Source organism: Pantherophis guttatus, chromosome 4, assembly GCF_059756535.1.
Source record: "Pantherophis guttatus breed Tessera chromosome 4, ASM5975653v1, whole genome shotgun sequence".
NCBI lineage: Eukaryota > Metazoa > Chordata > Lepidosauria > Squamata > Colubridae > Pantherophis > Pantherophis guttatus.
Window position 1 is genome coordinate 12591685 of NC_142066.1, and position 24455 is coordinate 12616139.

Here is a 24455-nt window from a genome sequence, read left to right on the forward strand (position 1 = left end):
TATATGTTTTGTGTACAGTCTATAGTGTGTGAGTCTCTCTGTGTGTGTGTGTGTGTGTGTGTGTAGAATAGAATAGAATAGAATAGAATAGAATAGAATAGAATAGAATAGAATAGAATAGAATAGAATAGAATTCTTTATTGGCCAAGTGTGATTGGACACGCAAGGAATTTGTCTTTGGTGCATATGCTCTCAGTGTACATAAGGAGAATAAAATACATTCATCAAGAATGAAAAGATACAACACTTAGTGATAGTCAAGGTTACTAATAAACTTATCAAATCATACTAGGAAACAAATAAAAACAATATATATTTTTTTAAAATTTGATTTGACGTGATGTCCCGTTGCCTGGAGGCCGTGCGGATCTGGATGGGGAGGAACAGGCTCAGACTCAACCCCTCCAAGACCGAGTGGCTGTGGTATCCGGTGCCCCGATATAGCCAACTGATACCATCGCTGGCTATTGGGGAGGAGATCTTGTCCCCCTCAGAGAGGGTTCACAACTTGGTCATCCTCCTGGATACGCGGCTATCTTTAGACGATCATATGACAGCCATGGCCAGGGGGGCTTTCTATCAGGTTCGCCTGATTTCCCAGTTGCGTCCCTTTCTGGATCGGGATGCCTTATGCACAGTCACTCATGTCCGTCTGGACTACTGTAACGCTCTCTACATGGGGCTCCCCTTGAGGAGCACCCGGAGGCTCCAACTGGTCCAGAATGTGGCCGCATGAGTGGTTATGGGAGCGACCCGTCGCTCCCGGGGAACAACTCTCTTGCGTGAGCTGCAGTGGCTCCCAGTGGTCTTCCGGGTGCGTTTCAAGGTGCTTGTCACCATCTTCAAAGCGCTCCATGGCTTAGGACTGGGATACCTACAGGACCGCTTTCTACCACCGAATGCCTCCCACCGTCCGATACGCTCTCACAGAGAGTGCCTCCTCAGGGTGCCGTCGGCCAAGCAATGTCGGCTGGTGACCCACAGGGGGAGAGCCTTCTCTGTGGGGGCTCCTGCCCTATGGAATGAGCTGCCCCCGGATAGAAGAAGGATCCCCGACTTCCGCGCCTTCCGTCATGCTCTGAAGACTCTATTGTTCAATCAAGCCGGCCTGATTGACTAAATTAATGTTAATGGCTTTTAATTGGTTTTAAAGAGGTTTTAGCTAAGGGTTTTAATAACGGCCAAATTGCTTTAATTATTTTAACGGTTTTTAATTTTTGTGATGGGTTTTTTTTAATATGGCTGTACACCTCCCTGAGTCCTTCGGGAGAAGGGCGGTATAGAAATGTAATAAAATAAATCAATAAAATCAATAAAATCAATATTCTAGAGTATTAGGGTATGTTTCATACAAATCAGAGGCAAAACAACAACATCTGTCAAACTTTTATTCCCTAGTTTATTTTTGCCAGGCAGTACTGTATTCAAGACTAACTGTGAAGATCACACAGGGACGTCTCAAGGAGCAAAGAAGCCTATTGTGAATTGCAAGAAATATTTATCATGCATTCTCTGTCAATGTCAAATCCAAAGCCAGACTAAAACATTGTGTGTGTATTTCTCATGTATTGTGGTTTATTTTGTTGGGGATTATCAGATGTTTTGGTTCCTGATTGCCATCATCATCATTATCATCATCACCTTTTAATGACTCCATAATCCCTTGTGGGGTGGAGTCTGGTAAACTGAATGGAGCTGAGTGATTAGTGGCCGGATGCCCTGCTTGTCGCCAACTCAGAGTTATATTCAGCAGATATATTCTCATTGTGCCCAGAGAAAGAAATAGCTGTCTCTACCTAGGATCAAACTCACAGCCTTCTGATCGTGAGGTGAGAGCTCCACCTCTAGGCCATCGCACCACTCTTGGTTTCTGATTACCATAACCTTATGTATTCTCAGGTCCCCTTGTAAAACCATCTCAGTGTGCGTTCATTACATCTGAAAACAGCACATGCCACAGTTTAACAAAGTAGAACTTAAATGTATAAAATATCTACTTCAAGGTCACATCAATGACAAATCATCTCAATTTCTTGCAAAACACAACCCATCGTCTCAGTTCAGTCCCCAAAGCATCCTGTACTTGTTTGTTCCTCAAACAATATATGAATGGGATCAAAAGTGGAGCCATGACAGTATTCAAAAGAGCCATTATTTTGTTGAATTCTAATTGGCTGCTCCCTTCGGGTCTTATGTATATGAAAATACAACTGCCGTATGTGATGGAGACCACACTCATGTGTGAGGCACAAGTGGAGAAAGTCTTCTTCCTCCCTGTAGTTGATGGGATTCTCAGAATTGTACAAATTATTTTGATGTAAGACACAAAGCTGATAATTAAAGTCCCAAACAAAGCTAATGTGGAAATCAGAAAATTAACAAGTTCTAAGAGGCCAGTGTCAACACATGATAGTTTGATTAGAAATCCATTGTCACAAAAGAAATGATTGACAATATTAGGACCACAAAATGGTATTTGAAGGAAAAGAATGCTTGGAACTAGAATTAGTGACAAACTCCCAGCGCAACAACAAAGTACCAATAAGGAGCAGATTTGTTCATTCATGATGGTTGGATAGTGAAGAGGGTTACAGATGGCTATGTATCGATCAACAGACATTGTGGCCAATAGAAGGAACTCAGTGGTCCCAAAAAAAAAGTAGAAGAACATCTGTGTGAAGCAACCAACTAAAGAAATGCTTTTGCTGCCAGTGGCCATGTTGGCCAGTGTTTTAGGAATGATGGTACTCACATACCCAATCTCTACCCATGCCACATATCGGAGGAAAAAATACATCGGGGTATACAGTTGGGCATTCGCCAGTGTGATCATAATAATCAACATGTTTCCTATCAATGTTAAAAGGTAAATCCCAAGCAGGATGAGGAAAAGTCCAACGGTAAGTTGATGGTTGTTGGTCAGCCCTAACAAGATGAACTCTCTCACTGTGGTGCTGTTTGCCATTCAGTTCATTCCTGAAAATAGAATGAAACGATAAGAGATTACTACAACTCCAATTTCATTTTAATCGCAAATTTCCAATAAATCCAATTTCACCAGCTTTGATTATTATCAGATCATTAGTCTAAGGCAGTGATGGCTCACCTTTTTGCCATCAAAAGCGGGGGTATGTGTGGGCGACCCCCCTGCGCGACCCCCGCTTTTGGCATGCAATGACACGGTGGGTCTGTTTTCGCCCTCCCCAGGCTCCAGAGGCTTTCCACAATTTTGGCCGCTACTGTAATTCATCGTAGGGGAACATGCCAGGGGTGAAATCCAGCAGGTTCTGACAGGTTCTGGAGAACCGGTAGTGGAAATTATGAGCAGTTCGGAGAACCAGAAAATACCACCCCTGGCTGGCCCCAGAGTGGGGTGGGAATGGAGATTTTGCAATATCCTTCCCCCAGGAGTGGGGAGGGAATGGGGATTTTGCAGGATCCTTCACCTGCCACACCCACCAATCCACGCCCACAGAACCAATAGTAAAAAAAAATTGAATTTCACCACTGGAATATGCCCTGCAGAATCTCCGTGCCAATTCTCTATAGATCCTGGTTTACAAGTGTACAGGTTGTGTTTGCATGACTGAGAAATCTGGATGATGAACGTTTTGTCAGAGAGTTCATTAGTCCAAAAATTTCCCTAAATATGTTCTTGTGTTGAATCCATCTCCTCACTCCATCCTCGTGGCATAATGCTAAGGAAGGTTAAACCAGCACAAAGGTGTCGTCATAAAAGTGAACTTGCAAAAAGGCATTCTAGAAACATTTAACAATTAACCAACGAAATGGCTAGTCTTCAGTCGTTGTGGCTGGTCCATCACTGGAGGCTTTTAAGAAGAGACCGGACAACCACTTGTGGAAAATGGTGTAGAGTTTCCTGCTTGAGAAGGGTTGAGCTAAAAGACCATCAAGGTCCCTTCCAACTCCTATCAGTCTCTATCTCTGTATTATCTCTGTTACTTTGAATCCCCATGCAAACCCAAGAAGGGAGGATCATAGAGAAGAATGCAACAAAGTGATGACATTTCTATTGTGTCTATAATGGAGAGACCTAGCTCTCCGGAGACAGTTGTAATGCTCAGAAAGGTGGAAGGAATCAAAAGAATAGAAAGACCAGAAGCAAAGTGGAGAAACTCGGTTACAGCAATGATGAATGAACCATTGGAAAAGTTGAAGGACCAGTTTAAGGACAGATCATCATGGGGAAAAAAAATCTGCATGTTCCGTAGGAGTAAAAGAAATGATTTGATGACACATAATCAATCTATAGTGGAGATCGTCCCAATGTGGCAATGCAGATTCCCTCCTCCCATATGTCTTCCTTGTTCGACAATTACCAAAAACAGTGGCCAGAAATGTCGGCTCTCAAAAATTATTCCTCTTCAAATAACACTAAATCATTTTCTGCCAGTGCAGCAGGATAGGTCTTAATCCCATCTAATTACAGTAGTGGCCAAAATTGTGGAAACCTTTGGGGAAAAGTGTATTTTTGAGGTTTGATGGCTAATAACGCCACTTTTTGGGGGGAAGGGAGTTTCAAGATAATCCTATTCCACTGCTGGAATGGCCTGGGAATAGCCCAGACCTTTACCCAATTGAAAATCTATGAAGCTGACTAAAGAAACTTGTTAGCCAGAAGCGACCCAGCAATAAAACCCAGTTAATAGCAGCAATCATTCCATTTTGGTTTCACATTCTAACAGCTGCAGAACAAAAAGACTTGATTCACTCCATGTGGAAGACATTGTAAGGCTGTAATTCATGCTAAAGTTTACCCAACTAAGTATTAACTAACATGGTGATAATTTTTGTATATCTCCTTTTTTCCATGGTGATCATTTTTGTATATCTCATTTTTTCTACGTGTCTCCCTTTTCTTCTTTATACTGTAACTGCTATTCTAATAGCAAACCCTTCATAAAATTTCTTGCATTACATCTTGATTAAGTTATCTTTCCATTCATGTATATTTTTATGGTACTACTCCAAAAAAAAAAGTGGTGTTATTAACTAGTTTTTAAAAATACACTTTTCCCCAAAGGTTTCCACAATTTGGGCCACTACCCTGTTTCCCCTAAAATAAGACATCCCCTGATAATAAGTCCAATCGGGCTTTTGAGCACATAGCAATAAGGCCAAGTACTTATTTCAGCATTCAAAAAAAATATAAGAGAGGGTCTTATTTTGGGGGAAACACAGTACTGTATATGAGTAAACAAAATTTGGCTTCAGTTTTGTTTCTAAACCAGTCCTTAACCACCTTTACCTAATGTAACAATCTGAAACTTTGCAATCAGTCTCTTGATTTTCGAGAACAGTATTAAAACCCAACATTCTTGACCCAAGCATTGAAACATTTCCAAAATCCTCCCCATTTCCAATTTACTTTAAAATAGTCATACAAATTTCATGAATCCTATGCTATGTCATTATCTTCTTCCTGCCAATAAAACCATTTCCCAGTTTGTTAGACAAGACTGCATGTACTGACAAACCAAAAGAAGGAGAAATTATCCTTCACAACTTTATTTCCTAATTTAAATTTAGGAAAAGATAATATTCACCATTCAGAGTGCCTTTGGAATGATTCTGAGTTCGCAGGTGTATACCGGACAATTTTTCTGCATGCATGCCTTCCGTATCTTTTTATGGCAATGAACATAGAAGTAACTTCTTATAAGCCACGGAGATAATTATTATTTTGAAGCAGATGATGTAAGAGGTATTCAAGATTGGCTTGCAAAGATCCCTCAGGGATTCCTGAAGCAGTGAAGAAATGCATCACAGGGAAATCTGTAATAGGTACTCTATGTCTATTTCCTCTATTGATGTCAAACCCAAAGACAGGCAAAATCATTGTGTGCACGTCCCTCCTGTATTGTGCTTTATTTTGGCAATACCGCATGCAACTTTAATTGTGGTACCAATAAAGGAGAATATTTGTAGCTCAGGGTTAAAATGAGGGGTCCTTGGTGCTCTCTGAGCTTGCTTGTTTTCCTGCAGATGTTTTGTTGCCCAAACTTGGTGCTAGTCATCAGTGCTAGTGCAAGAAAACAACTTTAGCTGTGATTTGGTTCTGCCTTTGCACAACCGCTGTGATTTGTAAACCATGATCTAAGGTTTGTTATTTTTGGCAGCATAGAATGCAAATGGTGTTACTGTGTTTTCCCAAAAATATGGCCTATCTCAAAAGAAAATCCTAGCTTGATTTTTACATGTGTGCCCAATATAAGCCCTATCCCCAAAATAAGACCCCGCCCACTCCTGGGTCCATGGGTAAAAATTAAGCTAGGGCGGGGATGGGGAGGTGGAGCTGACCTACTACTTACCTTTGGACAGTTGCAGCCAGGCCTCGCGCACCCCAACACCTGCCTTGCCAGCCCATTTCTTCTGCAGCCGGCAAGGCTTCCCCGAAGGCCTCTGTAGCCGATAACAGAGCTCCGGATCGATCTGGAGCTCTGTTATCGGCTGCAGAGGCCTTCGGGAGTGAGGTGAGTCAGTGGATAACATACCCCGAAAATAAGACCTGGTGCCTTTTTTGGTGGCAAAAAAACCCCACACCATAAGACAGGGTCTTATTTTTGGGGAAACACAGGTATCTCATTTTGATAGTGATAGGTTAATTCCCTCATGCTTTAGCTGCTCTTCGTTTAATAGATATATCATTTTAACGGAATAGCAGAAAAATCCCAAAGGTGCTTTTTCCAAAGGTAACTGGATTTTCTTTGTTTTTCCTCAAAGACATTTTGCTCCTCATCCAAGAAGTGTCTTCAGTTCTTGGATGAGAAGCGAAACATCTTTGAGGAAAAACAAAGAAAATCCGGTTGGCCTTTTAAAAAGCATAACCTGGATGACTGAGAATCCAGACATTTAGCAATAACAGAATTATAGAGTAACAAAAGAGTTGGAAGTAACCTTGGAGGTCTTCCAGTCCAGCCCCCCATGCAGGAAACCCTATACCATTTCAGACAAATAGTTGTCCAATCTTTTCTTAATATAAAAACTAGGATTTGATTTGATTGGAAGTGTCCCAGCGTTGTTTATCAGATGAGCAGTCAATCAATGTTTTAAATAAGTGGGCTGGGTTTTTAATCGCACCAAATCAATTTTCTAGTTAAATACCAATCTCCCTCTTGACCACTCATGATTCCCAATCTCTCCACCCACTTCTTTCATCCCATCCACCTACTGTATGTAACAGATGGTCCTTTTCCTAGAGAGTTAAGCAGGGAACAGATCTCCTAGGAAGCACTGAGACACTCCTGTTATGAGGGACAGGATTGGAAAAATAGTGAAAAGTAATGCTGTGTTGAACTATGGATGGCATGTGACTCACCTAGAATTTTACAACATATATATGTTTTGTGTACAGTCTATAGTGTGTGTGTGTGTGAGTGTAGAATAGAATAGAATAGAATAGAATAGAATAGAATAGAATAGAATAGAATAGAATAGAATAGAATAGAATAGAATTCTTTATTGGCCAAGTGTGATTGGACACACAAGGAATTTGTCTTTGGTGTATATGCTCTCAGTGTACATAAGGAGAATAAAATACATTCATCAAGAATGAAAAGATACAACACTTAGTGATAGTCAAGGTTACTAATAAACTTATCAAATCGTACTAGGAAACAAATAAAAACTATATATATATATATATATATATATAATAGCCTTCATCCTTTTGTATATTTATACAAAGTCAGCTTATTGCCCCCACAAACAGGGTCCTCAATTTACCCACCTTAGAAAGAATGGAAGGCTGAGTCGACGTTGAGCCTGGGGAGAATTGAACTCGCAATAATTGCAGGCAGCTGGATGTTAAATGCTGCCTTAGGAGGCATTAGCCTCCTATGCCACTCAGGCTCCTAATTGAAAGGTACAAGCAACCTGGTTGTAGTAATAAGTGGGAAGAGATAGATACTAGTAAGGAAGAGAAGAATAAGAGTAATACAGTCTTAGTAAATTATTTGACAGTTTTGTGGGAATTAGTTGTTAAGCAGAGTGGTGGCATTTGGGAAAAAACTGTCCTTTTGTCTAGTTGTTTTGGTGTGCAGTGCTCTATTGCGTCGTTTTGAGGGTAGAAGTTGAAACAATTTATGTCCAGGATGCGAGGGGTCTGTAGATATTTTCACAGCCCTCTTTTTGACTCTTGCAGTAAGCAGGTCCTCAATGGAAGGCAGGTTGGTAGCCATTGTTTTTTCTGCAGTTCTAATTATCCATTGAAGTCTGTGTCTGTCTTGTTGGGTTGCAGAACGAAACCAGACAGTTATAGAGATGCAGATGACAGGCTCAATCATTCCTCTGTAGAACTGGATCAGCAGCAATTTGGGCAGTTTGAGTTTTCTAAGTTTGCGCAGAAAGAACGTTCTTTATTGAGCTTTTTTGATGATGCTTTTGATGATGCTTTTGATGTTTATATATATATATATATTGTGTGTGTACGTATGTGTGTAGGTGCATGCATATAGATATATATGACACATTTAATGCAAAGAAGGAAAAGGGTAGACATGATAGCAGTGTTCCAGTACCTCAGGGGCTGCCACAAAGAAGAGAGAATCAAGCTATTCTCCAAAGCACCTGAGGGCAGGACAAGAAGCAATGGGTGGAAACTAATCAAGGAAAGAAGCAACCTAGAACTAAGGAGAAATTTCCTGACAGTTAGAACAATTAACTGTCAGTGGAAGCACTTGCCTTCAGAAGTTGCGAATGGTCCAATGCTGGAAAGTTTTAAGAAGAGATTGGACAACAATTTGTCTAAAATGGTACAGGGGTTTCCTGCCTGAACTGGGGTTTGGATTAACTCCAAAGGTCCCTTACAACACTGCTATTTTGTATTGTGTATATAGGAACTATATTTATTTATTTATTTATTTATTTATTTATTTATTTATTTATTTATTTATTTATTTATTTCATGTATTTATATGCCGCCCTTCTCCAGAAGGACTCAGGGCAGCGAACACAAGTTAAAAACATGTACAACAAGAGCCTTGGTAGTACAGGGGTTTAAGGCACCCTGTTATTAAGCTGGTTATTAAGACCAGCTGCCTGCAATTACTGCAGGGTTCGAATCTCGCCAAGGCTCAAGGTTGACTCAGCCTTCCATCCTTTCTAAGGTAGGTAAATTGAGGATCCAGTTGTGGGGGCAATAAACTGACTTTGTATAAATATACAAAAAGATGAAGGCTATTGCTGAGCACATTGTAAGCCGCCCTGAGTCTTCAGAGAAGGGCGGCATATAAATCAAATTTTTAAAAAAAATCCCATTTTAAACCAAATGAACTAATTAAATAATTAATGGGGGGGAGAGAGAGAGAGAGAGAGACTGAGACTAAGAGACAGAGACAGATAGAGAGACAGAGAGACACAGAGAGAGATAGAGAGACAGAGAGACAGAGACAGGCAGAGAGGCAGTGACAGAGAGACAGAGAGACAGAGAGACAGAGAGAGACAGAGAGAGACAGAGACAGAGAGACAGAGACAGAGACAGAGACAGAGAGAGACAGAGAGACAGAGAGAGACAGAGACACACAGAGAGACAGACAGAGAGAGACAGACACACACACACACACAGACAGAGACAGAGACAGAGACTGAGACTGAGACAGAGACAAGAGACAGGCAGAGAGACAGAGAGATAGAGAGAAACAGAGAGACAGAGAGAGACAGAGAGACAGAGACAGAGAGACAGAGAGACAGAGAGAGACAGAGACATAGAGGGAGACAGACAGACAGACAGACAGACACACACACACACAGATTTGTATACTTACACATGCATTTAAAATTATGTCACCAGTTACATTCCTTTAATAAAAACTTAGAAATTAAAATAAAAGCCAAAGAGAGTGAAAGATGAAACAAGAAATGATGAGATATAAGGAACAGTCAAACAAGAAATCTGGAAACAATAAAAGAGAATTTCAGTGCTTGTCTTCAATCAAGATCACGATTAAGATTAAAAAAAAAATACAAAAATGGGAGTGGGGGGATTTTTGAGTCTAGAGAATAGGTGATGGTTTTCTCATCCACATATGAACAAAACCCAACTTTCTTTAGGTTTCTTTCCAAGCCCTGAACAATCCATCTGGAAGGTCCCAGAAGTTTCCCTGAGCCACTGAGATGCCAAAGAGAGTGAGACTCAAGATGAGGCTTGCAAAAGTATCAGATTTTTATTTTTGGCCAAAGCTGGGTGAAAACTATTTCCAAAACATACAGGCAAAATGCATGAAAGGAATAGTTACACCTCTGTGAGAGTGGCTCAGAGTATTATACACATTTTACCCCGTTAGAGACAAAGTTTACCCAATCGGAGACAAAGGATTGTTACCAACGTGGGTTTTTATCTTCAAAGCTTTCTTTGTTCAGGCCTCTGTCTCTGTCCACCTTATCTATGGAGCATCCCTATAGCCCTATTTCGGAGGGGGTTTTCTCTCCCTGTCCAAGTTGTTTATTCAGCAGAATGCTTTCAGGTAACTTCCTGTTGTGGTACTATCAATAAGGCAGGAAACTCCCTACTCTGGTTCCTTTATCCATGGGGCCTGATATTCCTGGGTAACGATTTCTTCTATATTTTCAAGGATGTGCCTAGCTTTGAAGCCAAGAACAGAAGCGAGACACAGACGCGCAATAACAAACTTTGCACTAATGCCGACCAGTGTCAAGGCTACAATTTACCAAGCTAGAATTAATTCCTAACAACTAATTTCTGACAGTATACAATAATATAAGCGGAAGCCAATAACAAAGCTTAATTCCTAATAAATGATTTCTTGCAGTATATCCTATCAGAAGCAAACAGAAAATATTGGTTTGATCAGTAACAAATATAGAATAGCATAAGCAATTCATGACAGAAGCAAATAGCCAATATTAGTTTGATCACTATGTTCCTTCACATCAACTGAAAAATCCTTAAAAAAACACATTTCACAAAATTTAACTTCTGATATGCTCATGTTCATGTCCAAGCTGTCCCACTGAGAAGAGCATTGAATTCTTTTCCATGGTGGTGCAGTGATTAGAGTGCAGTTATCTATAAGGCAGGAAACTCCCTACTCTGGTTCCTTTAGCCATGGGGCCTGATATTCCTGGATAATGATTTCTTCTATATTTTCAAGGATGTGCCTAGCTTTGAAGCCAAGAACAGAAGCGAGACACAGACGCGCAATAACAAACTTCGCACTAATGCCAACCAGTATCAAGGCTACAATTTACCAAGCTAGAATTAATTCCTAACAACTAATTTCTGACAGTATACAATAATATAAGCGGAAGCCAATAACAAAGCTTAATTCCTAATAAATGATTTCTTGCAGTATATCCTATCAGAAGCAAACAGAAAATATTGGTTTGATCAGTAACAAATATAGAATAGCATAAGCAATTCATGACAGAAGCAAATAGCCAATATTAGTTTGATCACTATGTTCCTTCACATCAACTGAAAAATCCTTAAAAAACACATTTCACAAAATTTAACTTCTGATATATTCATGTTCATGTCCAAGCTATCCCACTGAGAACAGCATAGAAAAATTATTTTCCGCGGTGGTGCAGTGGTTAGAGTGCACTACTGCAGACTACTTCTGCTGATCACAGGCTGCCAGCAGTTTGGCAGATCGAATCTCACCAGGCTCATGGTTGACTCAGCCTTCCATCCTTCTGAGGTGGGTAAAATGATTGCCCCAGATTGTTAGGGGCAATAGATTGACTCTGTAAACTGCTTAGAGAGGGCTGGAAAGCACTGTGAAGTGGTATATAAGTCTAAGTGTTATTGCTATTTTTCTTTCACTGTGTTCTTCTGTAATGTATTGTTGAGATCCCATTGCAGATTAGAGCAGTAGATAATAGTTCTCCAATCTATGTGGATTTTAATAAAATCCAAGTCTGTTTAGATTTGTTTGAGATCAGCCAAGGTTGGGGAAATCCTTCCAACAATTTCTCCTCACAAAATACGTTTGTGCCTCTGCAAACAGTCTCGGAAAGCATCCTTGACTTTCTCATTCCTCAAAGTGTAAATAAAAGGGTTCAGTAACGGGGTAACCACAGCAGTAAGAACTGCCACAGCTTTCTGGGCATTCCGAGACCGACCCTTGCTGGGCAAAGAATACATGAAGATGGCACTGCCGTAGAGGATGGAAGCGACTGTGAAATGAGAGGCACAGGTTGAAAAAGTCTTCTTACGACTGCCACTGGTCTGCATCCTCAAGACAGTCACAATTATGTAGAGGTAAGAGACAATAGTTACACACAAAGAGCTGAGTAACACCAGACCAGAGAGGCTAGATGCCAGAGTCAGGAGACTATCTACATCATCGCAAGAAAGCTTGATCAGTGGAGCATAGTCACAGAAGAAATGATCAATAACATTAGAGCTGCAGAAGGACAGTTTGGTCAGGAAAAAAAGTGGCCCAAAAGTACTCACAAAAGAAGCAATCCAGCAGCCCAACATGAGAGTCATACAGACCTGTGCATTCATGATGATTGTGTAGCGCAGCGGATGGCAGATAGCGATGTAGCGGTCAAAGGCCATCACGGCAATCAGGATGATCTCACAGGTACTAAAGAAGAAATAGGAATAGCATTGAATGATGCAGGCCAAGTAAGAGATCGATTTGTGTGAGGAAAGCAGGTTCATCAGCATCTTGGGAATGATACCAAGGAGAAAGAAGATCTCCAAACAAGAGAGTTTGCAGAGGAAGACGTACATGGGGGTTTGGAGGCGCTGGTCCATGCCTACCAGGATGATGATGGTAAGGTTTCCAGCAAGAGTAAAGAAAAAGACAACTAGAAAGACTGAGAAGAGAAGGAGTTCTGTGGCCCTAGAAAGCTGGAAGCCAATTAGGATGAACTCGGTCACTTGTGTCGTGATGTTCTGATTCCTCGATCTCATCGTGAATGTGCTGATGGAGAAAGATCAAGCAGAGAAACAACACACTGCAGATCAGGGGGTTGTTTTCATGAGCATTGCAAGTGACCCTTTTCCAATGAAGGACCTTGTTAGCATCACTTTCAGTCTGGCGTTCTACTAGTTATATCTACAACAAGCAATGGAAGGTAAAGGCTGACCCAAATCCCTGGGGCTTCCTGTTGTTAGCTCCGTGAAATGCATTAACAATTGCACAATTAGCAGATTTATCTGCTAAGGCTACAAAACAAAATAACATTTAAAATTTTAAGTTGGGATGCTTCTTTGGAGACACCTCAGGGCCTTAATAAGTTTCTCAGGGATTAAAATGTATTAATAAATGTATTAATTTGGCAGCATGAAACTTTAATGATATTAACACAAGAGGTAATTTTCCTGCTTTGCAGTGGATATTTTCCACCTTCAGAGAAAGCTGGAGGTGTTGCTATCTCAGCCAGAAAGATTACCATCTGCCTGCTAAACTTTGAGACACCACACTTTCACCCTCCTCCAACTCTAAAACTAACTAAAGGCCTACAAATATCTTTAAAAAGAAGCAAAAAAAAAAAAAAGCACCTGCTTTTTAGAGTCATTAACTCCTTCCCACAGCCTGAGTCCTTCACTGCTGATAGAATTCAAGCCTATCTGAATAATTGAATGGCATAATCTGAGTTTTAGAGGGAGGGAATGTGAGAGGAGGGGAGGGGAGAGGAGAGGAGAGGAGAGGGGAAGAAGGGGAAGGGGAAGAAAGAAAGGAATGAGATAGGAGGGGAGGGAGGGAGGGAGGGAGGGAGGGAGGGAAGGAAGGAAGGAAGGAAGGAAGGAAGGAAGGAAGGAAGGAAGGAAGGAAGGAAGGAAGGGAGTGAACAAGGCAGAGAAGGAAGGAAGGTGAGGGAGGGAGGGAGGGAGGAAGAAAAGAGGAGCGGAATGGAAGAAAGGAAGGAAGGAAGGAGAGAGGAGGGGAGTGGATGGAAGGAAGGAAAGAAGAAGAGAGAAGGGAAGAGGAAAGGAGGGTGGGAGGAACGAAGGAAGGAAGGAAGAATGTGAGTGAAGAAGGCAGAGGGGGAAGGAAGGAGAGGGAGGGAGGTTGGAAGGAAGGAATAAAAGAGGAGCGGAAGGGAAGGAAGGAAGGAAAGAAAGAGAGAAGGAGAGAGGAGGGGTGAGGAAGGGAGGGTGGATGGGTGGGAGGAAAGAAGGAAGGAAGAATGTGAGTGAAGAAGGCAGAGAAGGAAGGAAGGAGAGGGAGGGAGGAAGAAAGGAAGAAAAGAGGAGCAGAAGGAAAGGAAGGAAGGAGAGAGGAGGGGAGTGGAAGGAAGGAAGGAAAGAAGGAAAGAAGGAGAGAGGAGGGAAGAGGAAGGGGAGGGAGGGAGGGAGGGAGGGAGGGAGGAAGGAAGGAAGGAAGGAAGGAAGGAAGGAAGGAAGGAGGGAGGGAGGAGGGGAGTGGAAGGAAGGAAGGAAAGTAGGAGAGGAAGGGAGGGAGGAAGGGAGGAAGGAAGGAAAGAAGGAAGGAAGGAGAGAGGAGGGGAGTGGAAATAAGGAAGGAAAGTAGAGAGGAGGGAGGAAGGAAGGAGGAAGGAAGGAAGGAAGGAAGGAAGGAAGGAAGGAAGGAAGGAAGGAAGGAAGGAAGGAAGGAGATATATTTTCATTTCAACTTTTTCTTAACCTAGAGGCAAAGTGAATGATTTATAAAAATTCACCTTATAAAAAAGTGAAATGCCTGTATTTTACAGAACTCTCTCTCTAAAGAAGAGATCCTTGTCCTCAACTGAATCCTTCCTTAACAAATTGGATTTTGATCAGTTTCTGGATTCCCCCCCCCCACTCCAAACGTTGGTTTGTCCTGTCATGGTTTTTGTTTTGTTTTTTGGGTAATATTTCTATGTATCCTCAATTCTGTATCATCAGTTCTTCTCTCAACAGTGAGACACCTTGACATATGGGGAGATTCTGGCAGCCTTGTAGACACCTATAGTCCATACAATAAGAAAGAGCCACGTTGAAAATATGGCTCTTTTGTCAACTTAACTGATCTTTTATGGGTGTACATTGTTATAATTTTATTTTATTTTTAAATTTGATTTATATGCCGCCCTTCTCCGGAGACTCAGGGCGGCTTACAATGCGTTAAGCAATAGCTTTCGTGCTTGTTTTAATTGGGTTGTTGATTTTAATTTTATTGTGATTTGTATTGGATATTGTTTTTGTAAGCCGCCCTGAGTCCCTCGGGAGAATGGCGGCATATAAATCGCAATAATAAATAAATGAATGAATAAATAAATAATGTTTCTGACATCTTAGATTTCAGTGATGAAATGGTATAGGGCAGGGATGGCTAACCTTTTTGCCATCGTGTGCCAAAAGTGGGGGGAGCGCGGTCGGGTCACACGCACGCGTGCCCACATCCATAATTCTATGAGCCCCGCCCCCCGTGCGCCCCCCACTTTTGGCACGTGATGGCCTGGTGGGCCCGGTAGGCTCGTTTTTTGCTCTCCCCAGGCTCTAGAGCCTTTCTAGGAGCCTGGGGAGGGCAAAAATGGCCTTTCCCACCCCACCCCCAGAGGCCCTCTGGAGGCCGGAAACAGTGTGTTTCCTGACTTCTAGTGGGCCCAGAAGGCCTGAAAATCAGCTGGCTGGCGCACACATGCGTGCCAGAGCTGAGCTCGCGTGCCCACCGATATGGTTCCGCATGCCACCTGTGGCACCCGTGCCATAGGTTCGCCATCACGGGTATAGGGTTTTTCTGCTTGAGCAGAGGGTTGGACTAGAAGACCTCTAAAGTCTCTTCCAACTTTGTTATTCTGTTACATACAAAGACACACAGGCACACTTGTTATTTTTCCAAAACAATCAGAATAGAGAATAGAGTAGCTGTGGAGCTCTTGCCTCACAATCAGGAGGTCGTGAGTTTGATCCTAGGTAGAGGCAGATCTAGAGTCTCCTGCTTGGGCGGGGGCTTGGATTAGATGAGCTGCAAAGTGTCCCGACACTCCCATGTTACACCCCTCCTGCGTGGCCTGCATTGGCTACCGGTTGCCCTTCGGGTGAGGTTCAAGGTGCTGGTTATCACCTATAAAGCCCTTCATGGCTTAGATCCAGGATATTTGTCGGATCCCCTGCAGCCAGCAACAATCTCCAATTGCCCAGTGCGTTCCCACCTCCTCAGGGTGCCGTCGGCCAGACAATGTCGGCTGGCGACCCCCAGGGGGAGAGCTTTCTCTGTGGGTGCACTCACCCTTTGGAACCAACTCCCTTTGGAGCTCCAGATGGCCCCTGACCTTCACTCGTTCCGCCATGATATGAAGACCTAGTTGTTTCGTAGCCTGGACTGATGGGGGGGAGGGTTCTTAATAGTTTTTAAATTGATTTTAAATTATTAATTCAGACTTTTTAATTTTATATTGTATCAATGTTATTGTGTATTTTATTGTTGTAAGCTGCCCTGAGTCCATTGGAGATAGGGTGGCATATAAATCGCATTAAACTAAACCAAACTAAAGTCCCTTCCAACTCTGTTAATTTGTCCAGCCTTTTCTTAAAAACCTCCAGTAAATAAATACCTCCAGTAAATAAATAAATAAAAATAAATGGAGCACCTACAACGTCTGAAGGCAAGCTGTTCCACTCTTTAATTGCCCTCACTGGTAGCAAGTTTCTCCTTAATTTCAGGTTGCTTCTCTCCTTGATTAGTTTCCATTCATAGTTTCTTGTCTTGTCTTCTGATGCTTTGGAAAATAAGTTGCCCCCCTCTTCTATGTGGAAGCCCCTCAAAAACTGGGATACTGCGATCATGCCCCACCTAGTCCTTCTTTTCTCTAGACTGGTCATTCCCAATTTTTGGCAACCGTTATCCATATGTTTTTGTCTCCAGGACCTTTATCAACTTACTTGCTCTTCTTTGCACTTTTTCCAAAGTCTCAACATCATTTTTGTAAGGTGGGGCCCAAAACTGGATGCAGTATTCCAGGTGTGGTCTTACTAAAGCTTTATAAAGTGATACTAATATTTCACTTGATTTTGATTCTATGCCTCTGTTTATTCAACCAAGGGTTGCATTAGCATTTTTGGCTGCAGCCATGCACTGCTGGCTCAATACAGTAAGAATAATAAATCAACTATTCTATAGCATATCAACTATTTATAAAAATGAAATGTACAGGTTGTATTTACAAAGGAATCCATCTTTAAAGAAACAATAGTCAAAATTTTCACCAATGATAGTCTATTGCCCTTTATTGGACACAATTTTTTTTTTTTATGCAGAAAATCACTTTGAACGTATCACTATGGAGTCTATTGGAGTCTAATATTTTATAAGGTTCGCCTGATTCGCCAATTGCGTCCCTTTCTGGATCGGGACTTGTTAAATACGGTCACTCATGCCCTCGTCACTTCCCGCCTGGACTACTGCAATGCTCTCTACATTGGGCACCCGGAGGCTCCAGCTGGTCCAGAATGTGGCCGCGTGGGTGGTTATGGGAGCGACGTGGCACTCCCATGTGACCCCCCTCCTGCGCGAGCTGCAATGGCTCCCGGTGGTCTTCCGGGTGTGCTTCAAGGTTTTGGTTACCACCTTTAGAGCGCCTAGGACCGGGGTATCTATGAGACTGCCTTCTGCCACCAGTAGCCTCTCACCGCCCAGTACGCTCCCATAGAGAGGGGCTTCTTAGGGTGCCGTCGGTCAAACAGTGTCGACTGGCGGCCCCCAGGGGGAGAGCCTTCTCTGTGGGAGCACCTGCCATCTGGAACCAGCTCCCCCCGGAGACACGGAGGATCACAGATCTGCGCACTTTCCGCCGTGCCCTCAAAACATTCCTATTCCAGCAGGCCGGCCTGGCCTAACCTCTTTTTTAAATTGTTTTTAAAATTTTAAAATTTTAAATTTGTCTTATAAATTTGGGGTGTTTTAAGTTTTGTTTTCTGGGCCAAATTATTTAATTGTATTTTAATGTTTTTTTTAACATTTGTATTATATGTATTTTATCTTTTGGCTGTTCACCACCCTGAGTCCTTCGGGAGTAGGGAGGTATGCAAATTCAATAAATAATAATAATAAATAATAATAATAATAATATTATGGCTCACTGGTTATATTATAGCAATAATATAACCAGTGAGTAGAACAAATCAACTTCAATGTAATTCATGTGTCAACTTGCAAAGCATCCCTGGCCTGCTCTCGAGTTGCCATAGGCAAGGGGGATGGGAAAATGAACTTGCAGCTACGGCGAAGCAGTACGGCAGCCAAAAACAAAAGCACATTCCAGACATATCTCTGTCAAGGCTGTCTCCCGGGGTTACCCACTGTGGCCGGAGGGGAGTGATCTCTACAACCCATGAAATTGCTTCATTGGTGAATGTGACTGATGACACACCCTGGGGGAAGGGGGGAAACAGGGTCAAACTTGGGCTGTAAATTATGTGGGATCAGAGTTGGCTTCACTTGGAACATGCCGATATGAAGCTCCTAATAAATAACTGGATTTCTTCTGAAGCTTGGCTCGAGGCTCATGATTCTGATTGCTGTCCATACGAGCCAAGTATTTTTTTTTTCTCAGCCTGACACTCTGTCATCAAATGAACTAGAAGTTGATTAATTGATTGATTAACTGCAAGGCTACAAAACGATATATTTATAAACAGCTAAACGAACAACCCAAAAATCTAGCTTGGGATTCTTCCTTGGAGACCTATCTGTGCCTTAATAAGTTTCTCAGGGAATAAAATGTATAAATACATTTATTCGTTCGGGTGGTAGGAAACTTTAATGATGTTAGACACAAGAAGCAATTTTCCTACTTTGTAGTGGATATTTTTAACCTTCAGGGATAACAGCAGATGTTGCCATCTCAGCTGGAGGGGTTTTCACCTACCTGTACAACATTGACACACCAGCCTCCTACACAGTGGTGGGATTCAAATAATTTAACAACCGGTTCTCTGCTCTAATGACTGGGTGGGTGGGTGTAGCCATAGTGGGCGTGGCCAGGAGGTGTGACAGGCAGCACTCGGCCTCCTACACCCCCCTGGGAGCAAAAATGGGCCGGGGGGCTGTGCCACACACCACGTGCCCCGTTTTGGGCCTAGGAGGCCACCTTGAAGCCTCCTGAGAAGTGAAAACAGGCCTAGGAAGCCTCCCTGAAGCCTCTTGGGAGCGAAAATGGGACACGGGGGGTGCCCCCTGCACCCAATTTTGGGCCTAGGAGGCCTCCCTGCACTTATCTGGGAGCCAAAATGGAGCGCGTAGGCTCTCCTGGAAGGGGCGGGGCCAGCCAGCAATTTAACTACCAGTTTACCTGAATTGGCCCAAACCGGCTGAATCCCAACACTGCTCCTACACTTTTCAGCCTACTACCACTCTAAAAGTAATAAAATATCAATAAATGCCTTAGAAAAAAGCAAAAAAGGAGCAGATATTTTTTAGAGTTGTTTATTCCTTTACACATCCTTTGACTTTCCTCACCGGAAGAATTTAAGTCTATCTGAATAATTAAATAGCAAAATCTGATCTTGGAGGGAGGGAGGGAGGGAGGGAGGGAGGAAGGAAGGAAGGAAGGAAGGAAGGAAGGAAGGAAGGAAGGAAGGAAGGAAGGCGTTTTAATATATTTACATAAATAATTTTGTCAACCCAAATTGAATGAAATATCAACTGCTTATTTAAAAAAAAAACCCTGTAATGCCTGTATTTTAGAGTACCAAATATACTTTTTCCAAAAGGCAACTGGATTTTCTTCTTCTTTTTTTCCCTTTGACCTTTCGCTTCTCATCCAACCGAAGCTTCTTCGGTTCTCTATTTTAGAGAAATCTGTCTTTAAAGAAGAGATCCTTGTCCTGAAATAAATACTTACTTAACATGTTTGAATTTCTTGGTTTTCTAAACATTGTTTTGCCCTATGCCTGTGATGGCGAACCTATGGCACGCGTGCCACCGGTGGCACACGGAGCCATATCTGTGGGCACATGAGCATTGCCCTAGCTCAGCTCCAGCACATATGCATGGGCCGGCCAGCTGATTTTCAGGCCTTCTGGGCCCACTGGAAGTCAGGAAATGAGCTGTTTCCGGCCTCCAGAGGGCCTCCAAGGGGGTGGGGAAGGCCGTTTTCACCCTCCCCAGACTCCTAGAAAGTCTCTGGAGCCTGGGGAGGGCGAAAAACGGGCCTTCCAGTCCCACAGTGCCATCGCATGCCAAAAGAGGGGGGAGCGCGGGGGTGTCATGTGCACATGCGTGGGGGAGGGCGTGGCGCATTGAATTATGGGTGTGGACACATGCGCATGCGAACCCCACCCCCCCACGATCCCCGCTTTTGGCACGCGATAGCAAAAAGGTTAGCCATCACTGCCCTATGCCATGTTTTCTTTAAATAATATTTGTATGTATTTCCAATTCTGAATCACCAGTTTTTCTTAGGGTTGCCAGGTCTGCTTCCAAAAAATAGCGGACAAGCGGGGGGGGGGTTTAAGTAGTAAAAAACTAAAAAAAAATTACAATTAAATTATATATTTTCTTACAAACATTTCAACACGTATTAAAATAATCATTTCAAAACTTTACTTTAAATTCAAAACATCAAATATAAATCAAATTAAAATATATATATATATATATATATTATAATAATATGTAAAATATTAAATTACATTTTAATTTCATCATAAAGCTTTTGAATAAAAAAAATGTCCACTATTTTGTGAAAAAAAATAGTGAACATTATGTGAAAAAAGCGGACTGTCCACTCAAATAGTGGACACCTGGCAACACTAGCTTTTCTCCTCTTAATAAGTGAGATCCTATAACATTTTGGGCAATTTTGGTAGCCTTGTAGATATCTACAATCTGCCCAATCGTGTTTCTGACACTTCAGATTTGTGGAATGTGGAATATGGAAAACTTCCTCCCTCTCTGTCAGACTCTTTAGGTAGTGCTGTTGTGGCACAGTGGTTAGAATGCAGTATTACAGGCTAATTCTGCCAACTAACAGCAGATAGTGATTCTGACTGGTTCAAGGTTGACTCAGCCTTCCATCCTTCCGAGGTCAAAAAATGAGGATCCAGATTGTTGGGGGCTCTTTAAACTGCTTAGAGAGGGCAGTAAAGCACTATGAAGCGGAATATAAGTCTAAATACTATTGTTATTGCTAGATCAGAGCAGGAAATCAACTCTACGGAAAGATTAACATTCCTTCATTGAGATTTGCTATAATTATACCGTCTTACAAGTCTCATTGTGTGTGTTTCTTCCCATCTTTCTTATACTTTGGTGACTTGGAGAAGTGTTTTCTTCTTCTAAATGTTAACCCATACTTCTGCACTTTAAAATGTTTCAGCCCCTTTTGCTTTGTAATAATTTGCATATATCCATCAAGGTTCTTTTACTTTGCTTATGACAGTTTGCAGTTCTCACTACTATGTTTCTCACCATAGGGTATCAGCAATGTAGGGAGGGAAGATAGATAGATAGATAGATAGATAGATAGATAGATAGATAGATAGATAGATAGATAGATAGATAGATGGATAGATGGATAGATAGATAGATGGATGGATGGATGAATAGATAGACAGATGATAACTAGATAGCTAGATGGATGGATGGATGGATGGATGGATGATAGGAGAAAGGAGATATAGATAGATATATAGATATAGATGATATAGATAGACATAGACATAGATATAGATATAGATGTAGATAGAGATAGAGATGAGGGAGAGGGGAGGCAGAGGGAGTGGGAGTGGGAGTGGGAGAGGGAGAAAGAGAGAGAGATCCTTTTTATTAGCTAGAATACAGAGTGAATAGTTCATCAGCTGCTTATAAAACTGAAATGTACAGGTAATATTTTAAAGGAATCTGTCTTTAAATAAACAACAATCAAAATTGTTGCTAATTGTATTGCCCTTTGATGCATACATGTATTTTAATATGGGGACATATCAATAACCCTAACCCTAACATATGAATATCTGTACTGTAGTCTAATATTACAGGTATCCTTCTTACAGCAATAATCTATCCGGGGGATAATCTAACTTCAGTGCTCTCCATGCAATTGTGGCTATAGATCAACAAGCAGAGAGTAAATTTCCCCTCATTCTCTTCTAGGAAGAGAATTTATTTTATTGCAAAGAACAGGAATACATATACATCACATTTATAGTTTGTAAGCATGATGAAAAGTTGAAGACTTTCTTGCATCTGGATGTAATGTTTTCAAAATGTGCCCCATTTATGATTTTGGAGCCCTAAAACTATTAACATAAAGCAGGACAATAGCCAAAACATACACGATCAATTTTTCTACACTGTGAAGAGGGTGTGTAGCATCCCAGACAATCCTGTGGGCCCTCCTCAAGCATCGCTTATATGCCATGTCCTGGATAGATGGAAGTGAACTACCAACAATCTTTTCTGCTATCCTCACCACTCTCTGCACCACCTTCCTGTCTGAAGTAGTAATGTTTCCAAACCAAACTGTAATGTAATATGACAGGATGCCCTCGATCGTCCCTCTATAGAAATGGTGCTGTGTGCAAATGTAAGATGAAATTTCCTAGACACAGATGAGGGAAATTGGTGCTGTTCTTCTCAGTGTGGAAATGAGTTCTTCAAACAGTCTTTTAAGACCTCTTTGACCTTCTGGTTTCTCAGGGTATAAATAAAAGGATTCAATAATGGAGTAATAACCGCAGTCAGAAGTGCCATGGATTTTTGGACACCCCGGGAACGTCCTTTGGTGGGTAAGGAGTACATGAAGATGGAACTGCCGTAGAAAATGCTAGCTACTGTAAGGTGGGAAGCACAGGTGGAAAAAGTCTTCTTCTGGCCTTTGGTGGAGTGCATCCGTAGGACAGTGGAAATAATATAGACGTACGAGACTCCATTGATAGATAAGGAGGTCAGCATCACCGCTAAGGAGAGAGCTGTCTCAAAGTCCAGGAGGAAATTCACATTCTTGCTGCAAGAAAGCTTGATAATTGGGGCGTAGTCACAGAAAAAATGGTCAACGAGATTAGAGGCGCAGAAGGACAGATGGAGAAGGAAGGGCACTGGAATAAGAAGGAGAAGGAATCCCCCAGTCCAGCAGCCCAGGGCCAAGAAGACACAGAGACGTTTGTTCATGATGATGGCATAGCGGAGTGGGTAGCAGATAGCAACATAGCGATCAAAGGCCATCACAGCAATAAGAACGCACTCAGAGGTACCCAAGGAGAAGTAGAAATAGCACTGGGCAATACATCCCCTGAAAGAAATAGTTTTGTTCAGAGAAATCAGACTCACGAGCATCTTTGGGCAGATTGTCAAGACAAAGAGAGTCTCCAGAAAAGACAAGTTGCAGAGGAAGAAGTACATGGGGGTTTGGAGGCGTTGGTCCATGCACACCAGGGCGATGATGGCGAAGTTCCCAGTCAACGTGAGCAGAAAAACCAACAGGAAGACCCAAAACAAGAAGCATTCCAAGGCCTTTGAAAGTTGGAAGCCTACTAAGATGAACTCAGTCACCACTGTGATGTTGGGAGAGTTCAGTTCCATCGCCGACGTGAGCCTGAAGGTTCTTGCGGCATCAATTTGTATAATTTCAAGACACCCTAGAACTTCAGAACGGATTGCCAGAAGTCCAGATTGTGTGAGAATATAAACTTCTAATTGTCCACATTTAGAATTTGAAGGACATCTACTTCTCTGCTGTATTTGGCTTACAGTTTGGTATATTTTCCATACAGTCACACATTCAGTAAATGATATGGTTTTTTTAAAAAAAAAAAAACACTCCAAAATGTGTTTTGGATATAATATAATATCCAATAATATATTTGGATAAAATATAATCCCCACTCATGTTTTACCCCACAAAAAAACCTATTTTCTTAAAATTCCATATTACCAATGCTTCCTTTCTTTTCTTGTGTGACTGTCCTTATTTTTCAACACCAAGGATTCCTACATATCACGGTTTTAAAATCCAACATACCAGCAGAATATAATACTGATTTTACACACTGCTTGAACGATGCACTGGTTTTTTAGTTATTTACCTAGGCAAAAGTGTTGATGGCAGTAGACTCCATTCATATTTATGGTTTGCGTACTCTTTTGCAGCAACCTTCATTTGATGGTCTTCTCAGTGAAATCTCAAGAACATGAAGAAAAGGAGACCAACGTCTTTTCTTCCTGCTTGTAGACTTGTTTCGCTTCTGTTGACAGCATTGGATGGATATCCCGGCTTGATTTATAGTCATATAGACAAGGATTGTCTGAATGTCATTTTAATTGCATCCTTTAGGAATAATTGGTCGTCCTGTAAGGAAACATTCTGATGATTGTCTCATTCTTTACTGGAATGAATTAAAGGCCAAGATCGTGAAGCACAAAAGGAAGACGTATTACATTTGATTGTTTGATGAGAGATAAATTATAGGTTTGATATTTCTGGTAGCTTCTAATGAGCTGTTTGCTAAACCAGAACTCAAAAGATTTCTGGCTTGGGTACAGATATGAGTTAGTTTATGCGAAGAAGATTTTTTTTCTTTATAATTTAAA

At 41.8% G+C, this 24455-nt stretch overlaps 3 protein-coding genes across 3 annotated transcripts; all 3 read right to left on the reverse strand.

Moving 5' to 3' along the window:
- Nucleotides 1-1387: 1387 nt before the first annotated feature.
- On the reverse strand, nt 1388-2965 carry LOC132710114 (olfactory receptor 6E1-like). Its single transcript, XM_060685574.2, has one exon. The coding sequence runs from the start codon at nt 2963-2965 to the stop codon at nt 2021-2023; it is 945 nt and encodes a 314-aa protein (XP_060541557.2). The 3' UTR covers nt 1388-2020.
- Nucleotides 2966-11959: 8994 nt separating this feature from the next.
- Nucleotides 11960-12907, reverse strand: LOC117656643 (olfactory receptor 6M1-like). The gene has a single exon (XM_034407571.3). It carries the CDS (start codon nt 12905-12907, stop codon nt 11960-11962), a length of 948 nt encoding a protein of 315 aa, XP_034263462.2.
- A 9200-nt stretch (nt 12908-22107) lies between these two features.
- Nucleotides 22108-23447, reverse strand: LOC132710112 (olfactory receptor 6M1-like). Its single transcript, XM_060685572.2, has one exon. The coding sequence runs from the start codon at nt 23445-23447 to the stop codon at nt 22503-22505; it is 945 nt and encodes a 314-aa protein (XP_060541555.2). The 3' UTR covers nt 22108-22502.
- Between the last annotated feature and the right edge of the window lie 1008 nt (nt 23448-24455).